At 35.7% G+C, this 25,049-nt stretch overlaps 1 protein-coding gene across 1 annotated transcript in view; it reads left to right on the top strand.

Moving 5' to 3' along the window:
- PIGK (phosphatidylinositol glycan anchor biosynthesis class K) overlaps nucleotides 1-25,049 on the top strand; it is a 113,748-nt gene that overhangs the window by 34,566 nt on the left and 54,133 nt on the right. Inside the window, exons 4-9 of the mRNA XM_058538326.1 lie at nucleotides 2,580-2,715; nucleotides 4,466-4,577; nucleotides 7,729-7,825; nucleotides 9,943-10,060; nucleotides 10,783-10,893; nucleotides 15,296-15,468. Coding sequence (XP_058394309.1) covers nucleotides 2,580-2,715; nucleotides 4,466-4,577; nucleotides 7,729-7,825; nucleotides 9,943-10,060; nucleotides 10,783-10,893; nucleotides 15,296-15,468 — 747 coding nt within the window. The remainder of the gene's footprint in view (nucleotides 1-2,579; nucleotides 2,716-4,465; nucleotides 4,578-7,728; nucleotides 7,826-9,942; nucleotides 10,061-10,782; nucleotides 10,894-15,295; nucleotides 15,469-25,049) is intronic.

Genomic DNA, 25,049 nt, shown 5'->3' with positions numbered 1-25,049 from the left:
TGATTTCTCCTTTTAGGTTTGTTAATAGTTGTTTTATGTACATTGGTGCTCCTATGTTGGGTGCATATATATTTATAAGTGATATGTCTTCTTGATGGAGTGTCCCTTTTATCATTATATATTTCCCTTCTTTGTCTTTCTTAACCTGTTTTATCTTGAAGTCTACTTTGTCTGATATGAGTATGGCAACACCTGCTTTCTTTTGTTTGCCATTAGCTTGGAGTATTGTCTTCCATCCTTTCACTCTGAGCCTGTGCTTGTCTTTAGTGCTAAGATGTGTTTCCTGAAGGCAGCATATTGTTGGGTCTTGCTTTTTAATCCATCCTGCCACTCTGTATCTTTTGATTGGAGAGTTCAATCCATTTACATTTAGGGTAATTATTGAAATATGAGGGTTGAATGTTGCTGTTTTGTCACTTATTTTCTGGTTCTTTTGCATTTCCTTTGTTTCTTGTCCCATTTGTTTTGGACTGCCAATTCAGTTTGGTTGTTCTGTCTTATGATTCTTCTAGTTTTCTCTTTGTTTATCATATGTGGTTTTGATTTGATTATTTGTTTAGTGGTTACCTTGAGGTTTGGGCGAAAAATCTTCTGTATGAGATAGTCCATTATCTGATAGCCTCCTATTTCCTTGTACTAAGTCAATTCAGTCACTTTCCTCTTTCCCTTCTAAGTTGCTCTTGTTATACCTTATTCTATCTTGTGTTGTGGCTGTGTGTTTACAGTGATGAGGTTAAATTTATTTTTGGTGAATTTCTTCCTTTGATCTTTGAGTTTAGTATTTAAGTGGTTGCTAACCTATTCCGGTAAAGATCTACTATTTCTCTGATTTTGTCTACCTACTTGTCTCCTTACTCCAAGCTTTGTGTTCCCTTTCTCTTCTTGTTTTCAGGCCTGAGGGCCTTCTTGAGTATTTCTTGTAGTGGCGGTCTCGTGGCCATGAACTCCCTTAGCTTTTGTTTATCTGGGAGAGTTACTATTTCTCCATCATATTTGAAGGATATTTTTGCTGGATAGAGTATTCTTGGCTGAAAGTTTTTGTCTTTTAGTATTTTGAATATATCATTCCAGTCTCTTCTAGCCTGAAAAGTTTCTGTTGAGAAATCCGCTGAGAGCCTGATGGGAGTTCCTTTGTACGTTATTTTTTGTTTTTGTCTAGCTGCCCTTAATATTGTTTCTTTGTCGTTGACCCTGGCTAGCCTTACCACTAGGTGTCGTGGTGAAGGCCTTTGTCTGTTAATATATATAGGAGTCCTGTTGGCTTCCCTTACTGGTATTTCCTGCTTCTTCCCCAGATTTGGGAAATTTTCAGCTATTATTTCCTTGAATAGGCTCTCTGTTCCTCTTTCCCTCTCCTCTCCCTCAGGAATACCTATAATTCTTATGTTACATTTTCTAATAGAGTCCGATATTTCTCGAAGTCTTTCTTCATTTCTTTTTAGTCTTAATTCTCTCTCTTCTTCCATCTGGAGTATATCTGTATTCCTATCCTCTAAAGTACTAATTCTTTCCTCCATATTGTCAGCTCTGTTCTTTAAAGATTCCAGATTCTCCTTTATCTCCTCCATTGTGTTCTTCATCTCCATCAGCCCTGATAGGTTTTTCTTTATGATTTCAATCTCTTTTGTGAAGAAACTCCTAATCTCATTTAATTGTTTGTCTGTGTTGTCTCGTATTTCGTTGAGTGTTTTTATGATAGCTATTTTGAATTCTCTGTCATTTAGTTTATGGATTTCTGTGTCTTCGGGGTTGATTTCTGGGTGCTTGTCATTTTGTTTCTGGTCTGGTGATTTCATATATTTTTGCATTGTGGTTCCTGTGTTGGTTTTGATTTTCCTCATCCTGGAAGTCTCTGGTTGCAATTTCCACCTGCCGCCACTGTGTGGTGGTAAAGGGCTGTGTAGTCTAAGCCCCCTGCGCTCTGCCCCAGTTTTTCTGCTGCGATCCGCAGTTTTGTTTTGTTTTGTTTTGTTTCTTTTCCCCACTGCGATCCACAGGTCCAGTCCAGTTTATTCAGGTCTGCCTCGGACCGCTAGATCTGGTCGAGCTGCAGACTCCGGGTTGCGGGGAGGGGGGAGCTCTCTCTTTTGCCCTCTGGGTCCCTGACGTGGGAGGCTTCTCGTTTGCCCCTCTTTATCCGCTCTCTGGGTTGCTCAGATGTTGATGGTAGCCCTGTGGCTCCTCTGAGCCCTCTGTGCGGGAGTTTCCCACTGGCTGAGAGAGCCCGAAGAGCCACAGTTTCCCGCCGAGGGTCGCCCCTCCCCCCTCTCTGGGAGCCGCGCGGACCGGATCGCTGGTCTGATGGGGAGGGAGCGGAGTTCTCCTTACCTCTCCCCACTTCCTCCGGGGGCCCAGCACGTTCCGCTCTCAGATGTCCGGCAGTGTGGATCCCTCCGCTCCAGCTTTTGGCTGTCTGGGATTCCGTTGTTGGTCTGTGGCTGTTACTTTTGTTGTATTTTGTGGGGGAAGAATTCACGGGAAAGCTCACTCCGCCATGATGCTGACGTCACTCCCCTACCTTTTTTCTTAACTTTTTGGTTTTATTTAAATAGTATATTTACTGGATTTTTTTTTTCTAGTCACATCGTTCTGATGCTTGCAGATGATATGGCATGCAACCCTAGAAATCCCAAACCAGCTACAGTGTTCAGTCACAAGAATATGGAACTAAATGTGTATGGAGATGATGTGGAAGTGGATTATAGAAGTTATGAGGTAAATTATTTAATTTAGCAACATTTTTGAGATGTAGTTGTTACTTTTAAGCTCTAAAATAGTGGTAGAATGAAATAGTCTTATTCTTTTTTTTTTAAAACTTTGTGCATAATTGTCACTGAAGCCTTGATATAATTCTGTCTCTGGAGTTTATATTAAGGAAACAATACATGAGTAAAACTTTCACAACATGAACATTTCATGTATGTATCTAGGATGGAACAACTTTATCTTGGCTTCTATATTAGAGTGTTTTATTGAGGTTTTATGTATCAACTTTCTTCTACAGTAAATATATTATTTGTTTTTCCTATTTGGTCTAAAATTTCAAGTATCATGTTTTTAGTAAATATATTAATTGTGGAAAAATTAAAATCACTAACAAAAAACTCACCGGTATTTCCATTACTTAGAGGTAACCACTATGCTTCCAGTGTTTTTATGCATATATGATTAAAAATAAAAATTTAAATTTGAAAAAAATGGCATTATACTATATTTTCTCCCTTTGAAACTGCATTTTAAATTTAATATATTGTGAATATGTTTAAAATTTGAAGTCTTTCTTGATGAAGTCTTCCTCGATAATCCTTCCCCTTTTACCAAGCCTACCAAATTAAGACACAATTTCCTGTGTTCCCAGACCTGTTTTGAAGCAATTTTAAAAGCATAGCTGTCTCCTCCCAGGCTGTAAGCTCCTTGAGGACATGGCCTGTATCTTATACCTAGCAAGTACCTATCGCCTTTTGAAGGCACTCAAAAATGTTTGTTCAATGGTTAAATGTGTATGAATGTTGGACTTTTTACGTGTTTATTTAGTCATCATAAAATGTAGACCAAAAATTTTCCTTTGTTGTTAGCCAACAAGAAGTCCTATTGAAACACTTAGCATTTTGTTCTCTTCTGGGAAAAATGTAAACCAAACAGCTTGTGCACACAGATACACAGACACACAGACACACAGACACACAGACACACAGACACACACACACACACACACACACATTTACATTCCTATGACCTAGAGAAAAGTCAAACAAGAATAGATTTTCTGCTTTTTAAATTTAAATCTGTATAATATAACTTTAAATTAGCATTGTACTCCCCATGACTTTAAATATTCTTTCAAAGAATCCCAGAAGTCCAGAAATTCCAGCTTGGGAAATCTGGTTTAAAGCGAATTTTTACATGTTAAAGATACCCCTAATGAAATTTAAGTAACAAATGCACTAAAAAAAATCAAAAGTACATAATTTGGGGATTATTTATGGACCTATCCTTACAGTTTTATTTTTATGATGTATTATGGACCTGTCTTTCATGGTTAATCTAGAATTGACTAAGTGGTTGCACAGATTAACTGCAATAGTTATAAAGTAACTGAATTTATTTATAAGTTTCTATATTTAATATCTTCCCAAAGAATTGCCTATGAAGACAGATTAATAATTTTTAAGTTTTTGGCAGTACTTTCATAGAATTTAAAGTTTTAAATTTAAAATTAACTTATTTTTCCCCAAGATAGTTTTTATTTATTAGTTTTTAGTATTTTTTTTAAATGAAGCACAGTTACTTTGAGGTATATAGGTAAGTTAATATATTTTAATTGAGTTATATTTCTCTTTGTGTTTTATTTTGAGTTTATGCTGAGTAATACATAGAGAAAGAAGAAGGAATGTTTTTGAAAGTAAAAAAAAATTATCAGGTTTCCCCAAGTTCTATTTCATCTGATTTCTCATTTTTTTTCTAGGTAACTGTGGAGAATTTTTTACGGGTATTAACTGGGAGGATCCCACCTAGTACTCCTCGGTCAAAACGTCTTCTTTCTGATGATAGGAGCAATATTCTTATTTATATGACAGGTAATTTCAGAATTTAGATATTTACTAGTAGAATATATTGTGACTCTTTTCAAAAAGATATCTGCATGGAAAGAAATTTAAACACCTTAAGTGATTTTTGGTGAAAATAGTTTATTTGTTATATACTTCTCTTTTTCTCATGATATATAACAACTTGAAATGATAGTTGAAAACAGTATGACATTTTGTGCTGTCCCGTAGTTTCTTATCTCTATTTTTACTGTTACCCTGGTAAAGCTATGACCTGTTACTGAGTATCCTGCTATATAGCCTCTTTGCCTTCCGTTTTAAACATCTCCTGTTCATCATCCTAGTAAAGTATTTCATAAAATTTGCAAATCTGTCCCTCCTCTGCTTAAAACTTGACAGTGGTTTCCCCTTGATGGAGTTTCAAATTTTAGTGTGCACAAGGATTACCTGAATGCAGGTACTTGGGCCTTTTCCTAAAATTCTGATTTAGTTTTGGTTCAGGGTGGGACTCAGGAAACTGCATTTTAAATATACTCCCCAGATATGAGCTGCAGTAGTCTATTGTCTGTTACTTTGAGGAATATTGGAGATAAAGTCCTCCATAATATAATTTAGTTATATTATTTATTTACTTATATACATAATATATATTATTATTTATTTAATTTTTGTTCTTACAGTTTTTCTAATTCCTTTCCAAGCATTTGACTGTTTCAGTCCTCCAAACCTTTGCTTAAGCTGTTGCCTTTGCGTACTGATGTCTTCTCAGTTTACTTTGCCTACCTGGTTGTTCCCCATCTTTTTAGTCTTAGCTCAGGAGTCACTTCCTTTAGTGATTTTCCTAAGTTTAAGGTGACCTGTGTCTCCAATTGCCTGGGACAGTCCTAGTTTACACCTGTTGTCCCAGTGCAATTATTAATAGCACCTCCTTCCTCCCTTAGCAGTGTCCTGGTGTGAATAATATATTTTATAATTGCCTACGACACTTTTCATCTCCTTGGCTGGTGTGAGCTCTAGTCTTTGCACTCCTGTATTAATCTGTAGTTTCTATCTTAGCATTTAACTTCTTATTACTTTCTTGTTTGGATGTTTGTTGCCTTCATTAGATTTTGAATTCTAAGATGTCATTGCTAGTGTGTTTTTCATTTTTGTATCACTGTCATGTGGTAGTATTCAGTAATTATGAATGTAAATCAAGCGATACTGAAAAGTTTTTTCAGAGGGCGTTCCATTCAGCTGAAGATAAAAAGGGTGCAGACTGATTCTTAGATGTCACATAGCAGGACAATTACTGACCCCTACTTAGTGGTTTACTATTCTTTATCTATCATGTTGCATTTATTACAGCTTTTAAAATTCAATCAATTTATAAACTTTATAAATTAATTCAGCAGAATTAATGAAGTCAGGAAAATTTTCGTTTTAGTTTATAAGAAATTTTCGAGCTTTTGTGGCAAATGAGATGAAGTGCAGTCTTGTGGCTTAGCTTTATTTGATGTACTAAACTAAAGGTTTTACATTTTTTTTCTGAGTCTGTTGGTACTCTTTCAGGATAACTCCAGGTATGGAAGAAATTCCAGTAGTCTAAGATAATATTTGGTAAACTATGGCCCATGGAAGGAGCCTATTTTGGAAATAAAGTTTTATTAGAACACAATTGCATCCGTTTGTTTTATGTATTGTCTATGGTGGCTACTTTTACACCACAAGGACAGAGGCCAGTAGTTGCAACAGAGACCATACGGCCCACAAGCCTAAGACATTTACTACTTGGCCCTTTGTAGAAAAAGTTTGCCAACTCATGTAAGACAATAGGAGGGCTGATAACTATGATAATATGATAATAGCTAATATTGTGGCTTTCTATACATCAGGCAATTTTCTAAAGCATTGTGTTTATTAATTCTTTTCATCCTCACAGCAACCTGAAGATTTAGGTGCTGATATTCAGGGCTGCCATATGGTTGTGTGGCTTGTGCACTGCCCATAAGTGTCTGGCTAGAGGGGGTGAGTGGGACCTGAATCTAATATATGTTTACACTTGCTAAGCTGTATGCCCTGTCATAGAGTTGTGTCTAATGGGAGGGAGAAGTTTTTTTTTTTTTTTGAGGAAGATTAGCCCTGAGCTAACATCTGTTGCCAGTCTTCCTCCCTTTTTCCCCTTTTTTCTCCCCAAAACCCCAGTAGATAGTTGTATGTCATAGTTGTACATCCTTCTAGTTGTGCTATGTGGGATGCGGCCTCAGCATGGCTTGATGAGCAGTGTGTAGGTCCGTCCCCAGGATCCGACCTGGTGAACCCTGGGCCGCCGAAGTGGAGCACGCGAACTTAACTGCCATGCCACTGGGCCAGCCCCTGAAGTTTTTTTTTTCCCCCTCACAAAGACGTAACCACTAACCGCTTTTGAGCTCACAGGACTGTATATATTCAGAGGGGCACTGAAGTAGACAGATTTTTCTACTTTGACGCCCAGTGGGAGGTACCTTTTAAAAATTTGCACGAAGGAGCTAAATAAGCATGCTAATGATGGTCTCTGATACATTTCTCACTTTACAGCTGAAGAAACTGAAGAGGCATAGAAAGATTGTTATTTGCCTAAGATAATACAGTCATTAAGTGGCAAAGCTAGCATTTGAATCCAGACAGACTGGCTCTATCATGCATTCTAAATATCACAATCTTCTGGTCAGCTCTCACAGGATGCTGGTTGATGGTAGTAAAAACATCGATTTTTAGGTGAGAACTGTACTTCCTGATAGTACAGCATTCCAGGTGTACACTGTGAGTGGTACTAGCACACCAAGGGACTAGGGTCTTCCACTCCTTTCTTACCACAAATGTTTGCCTGGTACTTGAGAAGTTTTTATGTATCGAAACTCATTTCTGACATAACAATGGGGCCAGTAAAAAAGTATAAATGTGCTTTTCTAGAATTGAATGATAGAAAAACTCTTAAAGATCTTATATCTACTATTTTTAAGGCAATCTATCATTATTCTCTTTTTAATTGGTATAATAGAAAATTAAATTTATTTGTTTTCACAGTACTTTATATTTTAGAGTATAAAATAACAAATGATATTAAAATATTGTCATGAATAAAGTAAATGTTTATATTCAGATATATGCAGTTTGCATTAAAAAAAAGTGTCTATTTGATCTTTTTAACTCTTCCTACAAGGACATGGTGGAAATGGTTTCTTGAAATTTCAAGATTCTGAGGAAATTACCAACATAGAACTTGCAGATGCTTTTGAACAAATGTGGCAGAAAAGACGGTAATTAGCAAATGACAACTTTTCATAAGATAAATTAGTACCTAATTTTTCCGTGGTTAGTAGATTTGTAGATCTTATTTTAGAAGATTTTAACTTATTTTAATCATTTCTTCTAATCTTTGAGATTTGTGTTTGTTATTTCTACTGAACTGAGTTATTTTTAAAAGAAAAACTTAAGGTTATTAAAAAGCCTGAAAAAAAGTTAACATTTTCATATGATATCTCTTGTTATTTCGCATCCTCTTTGTTCCCCATTATTTAGGGGGATTGTAAACATATATTTATTTTCCAGCTTGTACCTATTCTTACTTTTTGCACATTCTCTGGCCCTCCATGTGATAGCAAAACAGTGTGTATTTTTGTGGAAAAAAATGCTAAAATTACAATTAGTATAAAATTCGTAACAACTCACATTAAGGATGTTATATTGTTAGTCATCCATGGTAAGCACCCCTTTAGTTGAAAGTTGTCATATGAACTTAAGTGAATTTAAAGTAGCAATAGAACTGCCTTTAAATTGATTACCTTCAATAAACACTTTTGGGTTACCTTCTAAACAGATGGCCCAGAGGGGAATATGATGCTTATTTTGCCTTCAAAGTGTTTAAAATCTAGTGGAAAAGAGAAATATGTACACAAGTTAAATATTATAAATATTGAATTATAAGCATAAGCAGAATGTATGGAAGTGTTGAGGAGGAAGCTTTTGCTAGGTACTGGTTTTATCTTATTCATAGCTTACCTTTATTGAATGCCTACTGGGTGCTGGGCACTGTGTTTTACAGGTATTGTCTCATTTAATTTTAATGACAGCTCCATGAAGTAGATACAATTATTATTCCCATTTTTACAAATGAGTAAATTGAGGCACAGATGGATTAAGTAACTTGTCAAACTTTACACAGCTAGTCAGCGCCAGCGCTAGGATTCGCGCCCAAATGGTCTGATCCCAGAGCTTACTCTCTTACCTGTACTCTCTCTCATAACCTTGGATGTTTCTGATCCTCTGGGGCCTCTGCAGATTTTGTCTCAGAATAAATGTGTCATATTAATGGTGCCTTCTACCACCTGGTTAGATATTGTGGGTCAAGATTCTATGCTTTCTTTTCTAGGTGCAGTGTTAGCTCTTTACCCAGATCCAGTGTCTGAGAGAAACCCCTACGAAAACATATCTGCTCCCTACTTTCACTTTCACCAGCTATCCAGCTCATTCTAAAATATGGAGCTGATTAAGTGATTCTTTCTCTTAAAAAAAACCTTTGATGTCTTCCTCAAACTTATAGAATAAGATCCAGACTTCATATGGGATCCTTTACAAATTGACCCTACTGTAGCTTTTTGAAACAGATTTCCCTTCATTCCCCCAAATTTACTCTAAATCCTAGCTACACAGTGCTATTCCCCTTTTCACAAACATTTATGCTTTTTCACGTGTAGGGGCCTTAGCACAGGCTTTTTCCTCTGCTGGAGTGTGCGATTCCTTCCTTTGTTAGATAAAACAACAGACCACACCTTTCAGTGACCCGCCTTTCTTCACAGTTTCCTCTGTTCCTCTTGGAGCACTTTGGCTTTGTTAGACTCTAAGCTCTATGAGGGCAGGGACTGCTGTGTCCCCAGCTTAGTGTCAGGCACATTGTAGGCTCTCAATAAATATGTGTAACACTTATCACATCCCAGTATAGTTATACACTTATGTGTCTGTCTTCCAGTTAGATTTTAAGCTCTTTGAGTATGGTGACCACCTCATATTTGTTTTTCTGAACGTAGCTCAGTTTCTAGGACAGTGTGGGTGCCAAATAAGTGTTTGTTGAGTTGAATATTCATTTTGATTCTGAATCATGTGACATAGATAAGGGAAGGGAAAAGAGTTGGGGCAGCTACTTTGTGGCACAACCACTGCTCCCTGTTGAGGTGGTTTCTCTGGACAGGATTATTCCCTAATATTTCTAATATCAAATTCGTATTGGGAATTCTACTGAAAACTCTCAAATTTTTAACTAATGAAATGACTAAGATATGACTTCAACATCTTATGTTATAGAAGTATTGTAAAAATATTAGTCAATGTATTTTCAATAGCATGATTCTTGTCAAAGATATTACCACTTTTCTTTCAGCTACAATGAACTACTCTTTATTATTGATACTTGTCAAGGAGCGTCCATGTATGAGCGATTTTATTCTCCTAACATAATGGCTTTAGCTAGTAGCCAAGTGGGAGAAGATTCACTCTCGGTAGGTGCATTTTTCCCATTTGCAAACTGCATTGTCTTTGCGCTGTTGAGCTATTTCTGAAATCACTTATGTGCTTTATGAATATATTTGTTATTTCATATTCTTAGACTTTTTAACATCTTAGTAGGAAATTTTGATTACATTTAAAATATTTTGTTATAGTGATGCTATTAGACATATACTTATTTTTTTTTGCCCTGCTTTTTCATTTTTATTGAGGCATAATTGACATACAATATTATGTTAGTTTGAGGTGTACAACATAATGATTCGATATTTGTGTATATTGTGAAATGATCACCACAATAAGTCTAGTTAACATCTGTCACTGTACCTAGTTACAGAAATTTCTTTTCTTGTGAAGAGAACTTTTAAGATCTACTCTCTTAGCAACTTTCAAATATGCAATACAGCTATAGTCACCATGCTATATATTATACCCCATGACTTATTTATTTTATAACTGGAAATTTGTACCTTTGACTTCCTTCATCCATTTGCCCACTCCCCACCTCTGGCAACCACCAATCTGTTCTCTGTATCTATGAACTTTTTTTTTTAGATTCCATGTGTAAGTGAGATCATACAGCATTTGTCTTTCTCTGACTTATTTCACTTAGCGTAATGTCCTCAAGGTCCATCCGTGTTATTGCAAATAGCAAGGTATTGTTCTTTTTTATGGCTGAATAATATGCCATTGTATATGCTTTGTCTTTTCATAGCATCAACCTGATCCTGCAATTGGAGTCCACCTTATGGATAGATACACATTTTATGTCTTGGAATTTTTGGAAGAGATTAATCCAGCTAGCCAAACTAATATGAATGACCTTGTAAGTATTTGCTTGATTTAATTATAGCGCATAGGTATGCTAATCTTAACGTGCTAAGTCAAGTCTGTCATTCCCTGTGCTCCTAGGATACTGTTTCATATATTGAATGGTGGCTTTTTAAACTCTTTGAATATCCCTTTACAGTAGTATCTCTCTCTTTAGTACAAGAGGCCTAAAGCTTTAGCCCAGTTGACTTGCTATTCCTTGAGGTACTTTCCTATTTTCTTCATTCATTTGCTCATGCTCTTTTCCCTACCAGAAATGCACTGTTTTTTTAGATTCACCCATTGAAATTCTGTCTATTCTTTGGGAGTCAAGTCAGATCCTGCCTCCTCCAGGAAGCTGTCCCATATTCTTACCTGTTGCAATTTACGTAAGATAAATAAAGCTTTTCAGAGCTCTATTTCTCTTTTGTGCCATTTATCATAGTCTGTCTTTTTTTTTGAACTTACTAATTGAGTGAGAGTGTTTTTCTCACTTAATGGGAAGTTCTTGGAGGAGAGGAGCCTTCTCTTACATATTTTTGTGTGCCCTACAACTTCTAGTATGGTGTTTTGATGTGGCTTGTTGAATTTAGTTCTTTTTTTCCTGGCTTTTCTGCACTGATTGTATCTTTTTATTTTATTTTTATTTTTAATTTTTTTTTTTTGTTAGCCCTGAGCTAACATCCGATGCCAATCTTCCCCTTTTTTCTTGAGGAAGATTGGCCCTGGGCCAATATCTGTGCCCATATTCCTCCCCCCTACATGGGACGCCGCCACAGCATGGCTTAACAAGCGGTGCGTTGGTGTGCGCCCAGGATCTGAACCTGCAAACCCTGGGCCGCTGCAGCGGAGCACGCACACCCAACCGCCGTGCCACCGGGCCGGCCCCCTGATTGTATCTTTTTAAATAAATCTACTTTGAAGTTGCTATCGAAAGTAGACATAATAAAAGCTTGAAATAACAATTCTAGACTGGATAATTACTGGGCATTAGTGACTTTCATTCTTTTTTCCATTAATTTATGCCTTCTTCATTCATTCACAAATGTTTCTTGAGTTTTTGCTAAGTGCCAGGCACTGGATATACCCTAGTGAAAGAGGCAGACACTGTCCCTGCCTTCGTGCAGCTCTGGAATGAAGGGGAGGCTGAGTGCATGGACTCCAGCGCTTCAGCCAAGCAGCTTTGCATGGATCTCTTTTATTATATAGAAATCTTTTAGGTAAATTTTTACTTATTAAAGAAGTTCTACTGCAAAATTCTGAAACCACTGTATAAGCTATCAAATTTGATAGCATAGAACTACTTACTACATTTTGGAGGTTATATATTTTGATGCCTGTTAAATCTCAATATGAATTTGAATATTAAAACAAAACTTGTGATATTGCTACTTTAACTATAAGAAAATTATAGTCACCTCAATTCCAGTTACTTTAATTTTAGAGTTTATTCCCATTTTTGGACTATACATTGTATATTTTATGTAATGCATGACATGCTGTCTCAAAAGTTTACAATTTGTGCACTCACACTTTAAATGTCTAGTGTATTTTTTAAGAGAATACTTCTTCCATTGAAATCATACGGGAAAGACTGAGGGAACTATTGTTTGTTTTTTTTTGCTCACAATTGCTGTTTAGTGGTTTTTTTTTTTTTTTGTGGGGGGGGAAGATCAGCCCTGAGCTAACATCCATGCCAATCCTCCTTTTTTTTTTTTTTTTGTTGACGTGGCCTCAGCATGACTGGACAAGCAGTGCATCGGTGCGCGCCCGGGATCCGAACCCCGGGCCGCCAGTATCGGAGTGCGCGCACTTAACCGCTAAGCCACGGGGCCAGCCCTCTATTTAGTTTAGTTTTTTTTTTTTTTTTTTTTAATTTTTATTTATTTATTTATTTTTTCCCCCAAAGCCCCAGTAGATAGTAGTATGTCATAGTTGCACATCCTTCTAGTTGATGTATGTGGGACGCGGCCTCAGCATGGCCGGAGAAGCCGTGAGTCAATGCGCGCCCGGGATCCGAACCCGGGCCGCCAGCAGCGGAGCGCACGCATTTAACCGCTAAGCCATGGGGCCGGCCCCCTCTATTTAGTTTTTAATAAACATTCCTCACTAATATCTCGTCTTGTCCTTCTCCCTCCATTTTTTTAATTGAATGATGATTATTTTAATCTTGTTCAGTAAGAATGATCCATTTCCTTGAAGTTAAATAATACAGTGATGTGCCATATCTCTAGATATTGTGTAATAATACCTAATTTTTGTTGGATTATGTGTATATGATAAAATTTGTTGAGTATCAGCTGTATTCAGAGTATTGTACCTTCAGGAGCAGCAAAATTAGAAGACTTGGTGCTTAGCCTCTTAAAAATGTATAGTGTCATTGGTCACAGTTGAAGACCACATTTATAGAGTATCACTTGTTATATGAAGTCTCTGATCCTTCAAGTAATGTTCTTTCCTCAGTAATGTTCATAATTCTTGCTATGTACCTTTATTATGCTTTGAATATTGCTCTGTAATTGTTCATACTTGTGATGTTCCCTGGAGGCTTTGAGCTTCTTAAATAGGAGGTATAGGGACCATGCTTTATGCATCTTACTACCCACAGAACTTAATTATAGTACCTGGTGTATTTGTAGATGCATCTACATGTAGATGTAGATGCATCTACAAATCATTTCACAGTGAAGATTTGTGAAATGAAGGAAAGGACATGACAACAATGCACATTTGTATGGTTCCTTTAAATACAGTGAGGTTAGTGATTAAAATTTTTCCTGGAAGAGGTAGATTTTCAGGTTTGAAAGAAGAGAGTATATAGCATACTCTAGAAAAGTGGAATACCTGCAGAAGCACAGCAGTTGGAATACTAGATAATCCTTGTCTTTCGTGGTGAACATATAACCCGGCTCGAGCGTAGAGATTCCTGTGCGTGAAGATTATTGAAAATTAAACTGAGTCGTTGCAGGTCATTATGTTGCTGAGGCTAAGAAAATCAGATTGATAGGATAAACATTCTTGAAGGAAGGAATGACTTCATAAAATGTGAAAGTATGTTTATTTTAGCAGCAAAGAAGATAATACTTATTCAGTGTTTCCCGAGCTCATTTGACTATGCTTTTCCTGCTTTCTTCTGCTGGTTAACTTAATGAAGCGCATCAGGTTGCTCATACAGGGATGCCTTCAATATACCTTTGTTTCAATATTCTTTGTTTATTTTGTTTTGTCTTTTACTTTGTTTCTTCAACCTTCCATCTGTTTTGTCCTTCCTGGGCAGGTGCTGTGGGCCCTGGGCCCTTACCAGCAGTCCTGTAATGGTTTTCTTTATATATCCTGTGCTTCTGCCACACTAGGTTATTAGCCTTACACGTCTCTGCAGCTGCTCCATTATTAGGAATGTTCTTATTTCCCGTCTGCAGTCTTCCTTTTCCTTAAAAAAGTAGCTTAAATCTGACTCCCTCTTTTTTCTTATCTTCAAACTATAAGAAGTTTATCCTTTTCTGAAGTAGAACCTGTCACCTTTTTTTCTACCTGGTTTTGGTTATTCATCTCTGACTAGACTTAAAGCCTTGAAGACAGGACCATGTCTTATCAATTGTTGATCCTCTGTGGAAGTATGAAGTATATGTAATAGACACTTTTTATGCTTCACTGAGTGAATGAATATGTGTCTGTCGTTGGTAATTCACTCATGTGGAATAACAGGGATAAGATTAACATAAAAATTACTGTGAGATCTGTGTAGCGATGAAGTTGCGGTTTTCAGACTGTAGTCTTTGGAGCACTAGAGTGTCTCGATGTGCCTTGGGTTTGTTTTCATCATGGATAAACTAAGAAAGTTACTTCATTTATAGAGAGGTTTACATAGGCTCACAGCAGGAGAGCAAGGGGGATATCTGGTGGGGAGGCTGTCCTTCAGCTTCCTGCGATCCGCAGTAGCTCAGCTTTCGTCTTTTTTACATATGGGGGTATATGTAATATTTTATTTGAGTTTAAAGTTTGAATGAAGAGTCATGATTACAAAATCTTTAAAAACCACTCTGGTAGATCATCCCACTAAGATGGATATAGATGAAGAAAAAAGCAATTCTCTTGTCATAGTGTTGCGTGTGGGTTCTCCTAGATTTAAGCATTCAAAATATCCTTTGAGCATATGTTTAAAAAAGTGAATGTTTTTTCCCTCCTTGGCTAGCTTCCCTATTTATCACCTGTTCTAGTGTCTGTATAGCTTTCTTAGAATATCAAGGACTGCGATAGCAATGAAACTTTAATCTTTAGAACCAGCAGCTTCTTTAGGTTAGAAGAGCTTTAAATTTAAATATACTACAGTCTACTATATTGTGTTAATTGGATTTAATAAAAGTTGTATGTATATATAGGCATGTATGTATTTATTATTGTTATATATGTTTTTTCAGTTTCAGGTATGTCCCAAAAGTCTATGTGTGTCTACTCCTGGACATCGCACTGATCTTTTTCAGAGGGATCCTAAAAATGTCCTGATAACCGATTTCTTTGGAAGTGTACGGAAAGTGGAAATTACAACAGAGACTATTAGTTTGCAACGAGATTTAGGAATCATGGAAAGCAGGTATTCATCTTAAATTATTATTTGAATAGAATATTCTAGTTTCACAGTTTGTAAATTTTTGTATAAGATAATATTAAGAGATGAAAGTTGATGTTTGTAAACAAAATTACACAATACTACCCAATCTTCCATTTATGTAAGCCCTATGCTTTTCAGATTTATGATCAAAAGATATAGATAGCAGTGGGAAGCTAAGATCATGATTAGGATTATGTTGTAGGTCCAAAAAACGTGTTTGTAGTAGTATGATTTGAGATTTGCTAAAAAGGACTAAAACTTTCCCCATAACTGGCTGTCTCAGAGCCATACCTTTCTGTCAGTGGAGGTGTGTATAGTGGTTCAGAAGACCTTAATGAAAGGGCAGGTATATGAGTGTTTCAAACATTAATCCTCTCTAATGAGTGTGTGCGCTGTCACCTATTGCAGTAGGAGGTATTAAACGATGTGACATTGAATGAAACTGGCAGCTGGGCATTTAGAGGGTAATAAAGGCCCTAGGAATCTGGCAGATGCAAGGCAGATAAACATAAAAAGGGGAAGCAAGTGCCAATGCTTCCATGTTCACAATTTCTTCGGGCTCCAGCAATCTGGTTAGTTCTCTGACTGGCGTGTATTTTGGTTCTTAGAGTCCGAGTGGTTTGTGAGCCTGGTTCGGTCATAGCTCTGACTTTTCCCTAGCGTTGTCTTCTGTTAGTCTGGAACAGTTTATCCAGGGCAGTTGTAAATTTGGAGTGACCATCCATCAACAGCTGCCACTGTTTAGGATTTCTTTGAGGGCTCTTGGTAATTCATTAAGGAAAGGAATGAGAGAGAGAGGTATAAGCCAGGTACTCCCCTCTTGGGGAGTGGATTGTAAGTGAGAAAGCAGTGAATATGCGTGCATGCACGTGTGTGTGGGGGGTGTGTGTGTGTGTGTGTGTGTCTGCGGGAGAGAGAGAGAAAGGGAGGGAGAGGGAGATTGGGAGAAATTGGTTGATTTTGGGTATGTGAATTTTAGAGATATTTATACAGTTCCGTTTGTTTTTTTCTCTGTAAACGTTTTTAAAAGCAAAACACTTTGTTAGGGTTAAATAGTGTCTCAGTTAATAGCCACTTTCTTGAAACATATAGATGATATATTATACTCGGTATTGAACTTCGTGATTAGGTAAACTAATGCTATCTACTGAAAACTCGTACTCCAGGGAGCTCTTTTGGGTTGCCAAATGGCAGCATATACATTATTCTCAATTTTGAAAATTTCAAAGGTTTATAATTGAGTTTATGAATTTTTTAGGAATAAATTTAAAAAGCTAGCACAAAATACATCTTCCATGAAGATTTAAAATTGATATTATTATTAAATATTTCCTATTCTGGATATTCGAAGTTTTGGATTTTTTCTTTTCGAATTTCCTATAGCTATTGGCTTAAAAAATATTTTCTTAAGACAACAGATGGTATCCTACAGCAATATCACTTTTATTTATTATTTAAATACTGAATTTCAAATTACCTTTGTAAAATAGCTAAACTATCTTAATACTTAGCAACTAAAATTGAAATTGAGCTACTATATGTCTTTTACCAGATTCATTTTGTAATTTCGCTTGAACTTAAGTCTATAAGATACAAGATACATCTTCTCTTAACCATCTGAACATTGTGTTAATTTCCTTTGTAGGCAAAGGCCATCTTTACTTCTTCTGTACTTACTTTCTATTCTCTCCAGTATTAAATTTGTAATAATTGTACAATAAAAAATGATTTCATGGAATTCTACAGTTTCATTATATATTGTGGAAGAATGGAATTTTGTCTCATAAATTATCTCCATGTATTAGTTTGAGAACAAAAATTGTTGCTGAAGATTATCTTAATTTATTTTTAATTGAAAAGAAAATTATTTTAAGCATCAAAGCCAGATTGTTGAATTAGAGCACCCTCTAGTGTTTATAAATAAATTTTATTTAGAATATTGCTTACAGATGGGTTCGTGATTACTGGTATATGTTATCCAATTAATTTAGGGGAATTAAGTTCCAAACATGCTCCAGGAAGTTTTACATGAATGCCTCAAATATTATCTCAGTGTGTGTAGGTGGTACTTATATGCAAATATGAAAGGCAATCAGATGTTTGTTTAGAGAAAAGTATATTTGTGAGAGATCGGATATCACAAAAAACTATTTTATTAAGGAAATTATGGGCTAGAATGTATTTTTTCAGATCTTAGGTTAAAAATATCAATATAGTCACTGTTATTAAAATTGGCAGTTATACTTTTAAAAATATTATTTTCTACATATATTAGGGAAATAGTGGAACTGATTTGTTCAGATTGTCAGTATTTCATATTTTGTGTACTAGAGTTGTACTAAACTAAAATCAGATATGATGAAGAACTTTAGTACATAAAATTGACTGAAGTAGCTATATGAAATAATTGTTTTTATGTTTCCTGAAATTTAGATATTGAGTAGGGTACAGTCATATAGTTAGTAACGACACTGTTTCTGTGTGTATCTTACTAATTGTGTTATTAATTTATTTGCAAGAACAAATGAGGTAAAATAAGGGCTGATTGCAATAAGGTTGGCTTATAGAACTTGATTCTAAACTGCTTCACCTGAGTGTGTGTACGTTGACTTTTACTAAGTATTCAGACAAACAGCCTGCCCTCCTGAAAGAGTTGGGCTTACTAGAGAATCTAGTAATAAGTCTATGTTAGCATTAATCAGATTACCAGTTTTGTGTCCTTACGATATATATAGGGAAAAGAAGCTCCAGCTTGTGAATGTAAAAATAAAGGCACATTTTAGTGTTACAAAATGTAGGAGTCTAAATTCTGTAGGCATTGGCCAAGAAAAAAGGGAATCCAGGACAATATGAACTGTAAACCCTGAACTTTTATCCTGGTTGGTTAGACGAAAACTTACCTAGTCTGACTTTTGCTTTAGGCTCTAAATTTAGGCACTTGATTCTATTTATGAATGTTTTGTTGTTGTAGTTTTATTCTGTTATACTAGAATTTCTTTCTCTCTTTAGGCAGTCTTGAGCAATTGAAAATTTTTGAGTCTAGCAGGAAATTTGAGACTGGACTCTTTTCTTACGGATTTCGTACAGACCTCCAACAGAGGGGTGAATATGGCCTCATCGAGGTCAGCCTATTTTTTTTTTTGTGAGGAAGATCAGCCCTGAGCTAACATCCATGCTAATCCTCCTCTTTTTGCTGAGGAAGACCGGCTCTGAGCTAACATCTATTGCCAATCCTCCTCCTTTTTTTCCCTTTTTCTCCCCAAAGCCCCAGTAGATAGTTGTACGTCATAGTTGCACATCCTTCTAGTTGCTGTATGTGGGACGCGGCCTCAGCGTGGCCGGAGAAGCGGTGCGTCGGCGCGGGCCCGAGATCTGAACCCGGGCCGCCAGTAGTGGAGCACGCGCACCTAACCGCTAAGCCACGGGCCAGCCCAAGGTCAGCCTATGTTTTGAACGCCAGAGTAGGACTCTTTCAAGGGCTTCATAAGGAGGTCCCCACCCACGCATGAGGTCAAAGATCAGACGGTTGCTGCCACAGTCATCGTATTTTGAGCCCTGTCTATATGCTTCATGCTTTATATAATTAGCTAGGACTTTAATAGAATCCAACATGAGCTGGCATTATTTTCCTAAGGACATTTGTTATAAAGATATTCTGTGTTTTGTGGAACCCTAGGGCAGACCCCAGTAAGGGACCGGAATCAGGAACCAGATAGCAATCAGAAATGTGGGCAGCACTCTCTCCATCTCCCTGTTGTTTTAGTCTCTTCTTTCTCTGCTGCTCTGGCAGCGGAGGGATAGAATGTGTGCACACCACTGTCCTGGAGGTTTGTCTCTTGTTTGTGATAAAGCCCAGATAGAGAAGGAGCTTGCTCATTCCCCATTCGAAGTTCCCCGGACGGCTTTGTGATTAGCCCAGCTTGGGTCAGATGTCCACCTCTGGTCGAGCTGGGCAATAGTGGGGTCATATAACACAAAATCATGCCGCTGGGGGTTGCACCCCATGTTAATAAGATGAACCCCCAAAAAGGGCTCAGGAGCTAGGCAGATACCCTGAAGGGTATTTATATTAATTTTATTTAGTTCGTATGATAACTTTATGAGACAGGTGTAATTTCCTCATTTAAAAGATGAGTAAACTGAGGCTGAGAAAGGTTAAGAAACCTGCCGAAAGTCATACATCTAGCAAATGGTAGAGCAAGATATGAATCTAGGAATGCCTCATACTTCTAAAAAATACCTGTTCCTATTTTATTCTTTTATAATTTACCCTGAGTTACTTGGCTTGCTCTCCTTTAACAGGGTATGAAATATAAATGGTAGCTCAGTGAATTGTCTGAAAGCAACTGCTCATGTAGCCACCAGAAAAAGAAGTAGATCAGTGCTGGTACCCAGGGAGCTCCCCCAACCCTGTGGCCCTTCCCAATTGCAACCCGCTCACTCCCCTTCAAAGTTAACCACTATCCTAACTGTACGCAATTTACTTTCTTGCTCTTCATTTTAGTTATATCACCTAAGCGTGTATCTCTCAACATTATGTTTTGATTCTTTTGCTAATATTATGTTTTTGGAATTCATTTGTGTTGTTGTGTGCAACTGCAGTTTGTTCAATTTTTTTGAGTTTTTAAAAATTGAGGTATAATTTACTTACAGTAAAATCACCCTTTTTAGTACACGGTTCTGAGTTTTGACAAATGCATACATTTGGATAATCACTATGCCGCTTCATCACCAAAAGAAATTTCCTTATGCCCCTTTTTATCCAATTCCTCCCCCACATCCCTGGAAACCACTAATCTGTTTTCTGTCCCCATGGTTTTGCCTCTTCCAGAATGTCATGTAGATGGAATCATACATTCTCTACCCTTTTGAGTCTGACTTCTTTTACTGGCATAACACATTTCAGATTCATCCCTGTTGTCACATGTATCAGTAGTTTGACTGATACAGCAATAAATTTTCAGCAATAAAAAGGAACAAACTACTGATACATGAGATACAGTTTATCCATTCACCAGTTGAAGGACATTTGTTTTTGCCCCCAGTTTTTGGCAATGATCCATAAAGCCACTATAAACATTTGCATACAAACGTAAGTTTTCATTTCACTTGAGTAAATACCTAAGAGTAGGTTTGCTGAGTCATATGGAAGTGCATGTTTAACTTTATAAGAAACTTCCAAATTATTTTCCATAGTCACTATACCATTTTCATTCCCGCAAATAGTTATTCCACATCCTTAATTACACTTGGTCTTGTCTTTTTAGTTTTAGCTGTTTTAGTAGGTGTGTAGTGATATCTCATTATGATTTCAATTTGCACATCCCTGATGACTGAGGATGTCGAGCATCATTTCATGTGATTATTGATCATTCATACCTGTTTCATGATGTGTCTATTCAAGTCTTTTGCTCAGTTTTAAAAAACTGGGTTGTTTGTTTTCTTACTAAATTGTAAGATTTCTTTATATATTCTGGATACAAGTTCTTTGTTAGATATACGTATTATAAATATATTTTCTTAGTCTTTGGATTGCCTTTCATTTTCTTAATGTCTTTTTAAGAGCAGGAGATTTAATATTGATAAAGTTCATTTATCAATTTTTTCTTTATGCTTAATGCCCTTTGTGCAAGGATTCTTAACCTAACTCAAGGTCACAAGGACTTTCTTTTATTTTGTTCTAGAAGTTTTATAGCTTTAGCATTTATGTTTAGGTCTATGATTTACTTTGAATTAATTTTTGAGTGTAGCATTAGGTAGGGATTGGGGTTCATTTTTTTCCATAAGGATATCTAGTTATTCCAGCACCGTGTATTGAAAAGATTGAATTCATTATTGAATTGTGTTGGTGCCTTTGTCAAAAATCATGTGACTATATATGTATGGGTCTATTTCTGGACTCCATTCTGTTGCGTTGAACTATATGTCCGTTTATACCAGTATTAGACTATCTTGATTATTTTAGCTTTATAGTAAGTTTTGAAATCAGGTTGTGTAAGTCCTACAGATCAGTTTTTCTTTTTTAAGGTTCTTTTGACTGTTCTAGATCCTTTGTGTTTCCGAATAAATGTTAGAATCACTTCGTCAATTTCTGAAAAAAACCTGCTGGGAGTTTGATTGGGATTGGATTGACTCTGTATATTTGAGGAGTGTGGACACCTTAACCATATTGAGTCCTCTGATCCGTGAACATATCTCTACATTTATTTAGATCTTATAATTTCTCTCTGCATTGTTTTATAGTTTTCAGTATAGATATCTTCCACACTTTTCATTAAATTTCCCAAATATTTTTATTTTGTTGCTATTTTAAGTAATATTTAAAAAATTTATTTTCCATTTGTTGCTCAAATACAGAAGTACAATTAATTTTTATATTGACTGTATTCTGGGATCTTATTGAATCTGGTGTTGATCAACTCAATCCCAGTCAAAATCCCAGCAGGCTTTTGTTGTAGAGGTTGACAAACTGATTCTAAAATTTGTATGGAAATGTAAAGGACGTATTATAGTATTCATGATATCATTGAACATTTGAATTCATCTCTATTCATTGTGTTTACTAGGAAATTAAATCAAAATTTAAATATACCTATTCAGTAGAAACATCTGTTTTGGAGTTGGGCAAAATAGATTGTGAGGAATATGAAACTTTGTGATCAAACTATTCACTGAAAATTGCTCACAGTAAATTAATGTGATTATGAAACTTTATGAATGAAAGATTCACCAAAATGGCTCACACAATAGTTGACAGGATTTCTTCCCTACTTTCTACATACTACTGTATATTTCAAAGTGATTACCTTATTCATCAATATAATTCTGTATTATCTTAAGCATCCTATTTGGCCATTTATTTTATATTGTTGTTTATAAATGTTAGTCATTTCAGTTATTCAGAAGCTCATTAAAGTGGAATTTCAGAGCATGAAGTAGGTGTGATTGTTTTATTTATAATGATACCAAAACTGATAATTAAATCACCATTTTGTCATTTTGTATACACATAAATTATTGTTATAGTTTCAAAATAATGTATTGATTATTTCATGGGCAGATTTTTTTTAAGCAGTTTATTTCACTACTTACAATTAACAGAAGCATCCATTGGGTTGGTTTATGACTTTTAAGAAATCAGTGTATATAAATAGTGTAGCAGAATATAGTGCTATTTCCCTTTGTATAAATAAAACATCTCTGAATATAAATTAGTAAATACTATGTTTACTAGGGATAGTAATTTCCAACTAGTGTTTATTAATATTTAAAACTGTATCAAAGCAGTTAATTTTAATTTAAACGCTAAACATATAGAACTTAAAATTTGTAAATTGTGAAAAACCTAAAAATGATATAGTATTATTTATAAAATAAAACATTGAAACTTAATCTGCTGGGATGTTTAGGGAATAAAGTTCTGAATTATATGGAGAGTAGATTGTGGGACCTTGAAGGTTTAACTCTTTGATTCTAGATTCTTTGACTTTCTTGGTCTCCTTACTAATTGTAATGTTGTTGCTGTACTCCACTAAATTAAGTTTTAATGTCCTAAATGAGTTAAATCAACTTAATGTTTATTATCCGGCATTATAGAGGATATTACAGCATAATAATCAAAGGCAAGGTCATTGGAATCAGTCAGCTCCTGAATTCAGAGCCTCTGCTGTTTATTAGCTGTGCACTTTGGGCAAACCATTTGACTTCTTTGATTCTCAGTTTCCTCATCTGTAAAATGGGAATAATAACTCCACTTCATAAGATTATTAAGAGAATTAATTTTCATTTTGCTTGTAAAGTTCTTAGTTCTGTGCTCAAATATAGTAAAGTGCTCAATAATGAGTGTTCAACATTACTGAGAGAATATATCACATGTACTGATAAAAATTATGGCTAGAATTCTATTTTTAGTATATTTTTGGCCATTTGCAAAAATTATCTATTCTGCTTTTATTAATCTAGTACTAGAAAGTAATTTCATATCTGGAGGTTTCTCATTTGGAGAAGTACTATAAAGAATTGGGAAATTGTGTTTTACCAGAAGATGGCAGTAGAATTACATATTTGTACATATGGAACAATTATATTTTTTAATACTAAAGATTGAGGTAGGTTCTACCTTCAAATAATCATGCTATTTGTTTCTTCAGATTACTGACAGGAGAAAAAGACTTTTGATATTGAATTGTCAGTTTAAAAAAGGATAGTAAACGTTTCTCTCTATATGTAGTTGTCTTGTTGTAATAAACCTAATAATATGGAATTTTTGTTATAAAATAGGTAAATCTTCAGGATTTTTTTGAATTGTTATTCTTCTGGCATATTTTTAGAAATTAGTTTGCATATTAATAAATACTTAATCAAGAAATTGAAGGATCAAAAACTTAAGATGTGTGGGGGCTGGCCTGGTGGTGTCATGGTTAAGTTCACGAGCTCTGCTTCTATGGCTCAGGGTTTGCAGGTTTGGATCCTGGGTGTGGACCTATGCACTGCCTATCAACCCATGCTGTGACAGGTGTCCCACATAAAAAGTAGAGGAAGGTGAGCACGAATGTTAGCTCAGGGCCAATCTTCCTCAGCAAAAAGAGGAGGATTGGCAACAGATGTTAGCTCAGGGCTAATCTTCCTCACCAAAAAAAAAAAAAATAAATAAATAAAAAAATAAATAAAAAAAAACCCCAAAACCTAAGATGTGTGTATGAAGATTATTTGTGATTAATTAGTAATAAAGATAAACCAGTTTTTATTTATAATTTATCAGTGGGGAAAACTGGATTCAATTTTTAAAATATTGATTTATATCTAACGCTTTAGGATTGTAGCTGTTAGGTAAAGCAAGAGGAAGAAGACATTTATATTAATAATGTAAATTTGTAAGCCCATTTCAGAAATTGCCATTTTTATTGAAGCCATGTTATGCCTTGTTACTTGGTTTTGAAGGATTCTACAGGTGAGGTATTGCCAACCTGTCCCTCCTAGTGCCAGAAGGAACCTTTACAGCAGTCTGATATAGTAGAAAGAGTATGGAGGTGAAGGGACTTGCATTCAAATTTTGCTTAGTTCCTTGCTTTATGTCTTCAGGCACATCATTTAATCTCTCTGAAACTCAGATATTTTATCTATAAAAGGGTAATCTACTCTCTCCCTTCAGAGTTATTGTGAGGATTGGGGATAATGTATATAAAATGAACATACTTTGTCAATGCCTTTTTAAGAGCGTGCCGTGTAAAACTCATCGCAGCCGTACTGATGTCTCTCCTCCAATGCAAAACATACAGTGAGAGTGTTACCCTCTTTGTTTGGTGTAATATAGCTTTATTTATATAGCTTGATTTGCATTTTTATCAGGCATGCCACATAGTGCCCATTCTGACAGGAATTATTGTTAGCCTGGCCTTCTCATATTTACCCATGTAGTTGATTTTTTAAAAACTCTATTTCTATTTATGCTTACTTCATTGTGTTTTATCTTATCAATAATTATCTTATAAGTATTAGTTCATTATTGTAGCCTATCAGTCTTTTAGAATACTCATTCTGATATCATAATATTAGCATTAAAC

Source organism: Diceros bicornis, chromosome 4 (genome assembly GCF_020826845.1).
Source record: "Diceros bicornis minor isolate mBicDic1 chromosome 4, mDicBic1.mat.cur, whole genome shotgun sequence".
NCBI classification, from domain to species: domain Eukaryota; kingdom Metazoa; phylum Chordata; class Mammalia; order Perissodactyla; family Rhinocerotidae; genus Diceros; species Diceros bicornis.
Note: the sequence above shows the minus strand (reverse complement) of the source record. Positions and strands in the feature narration are given on the sequence as shown.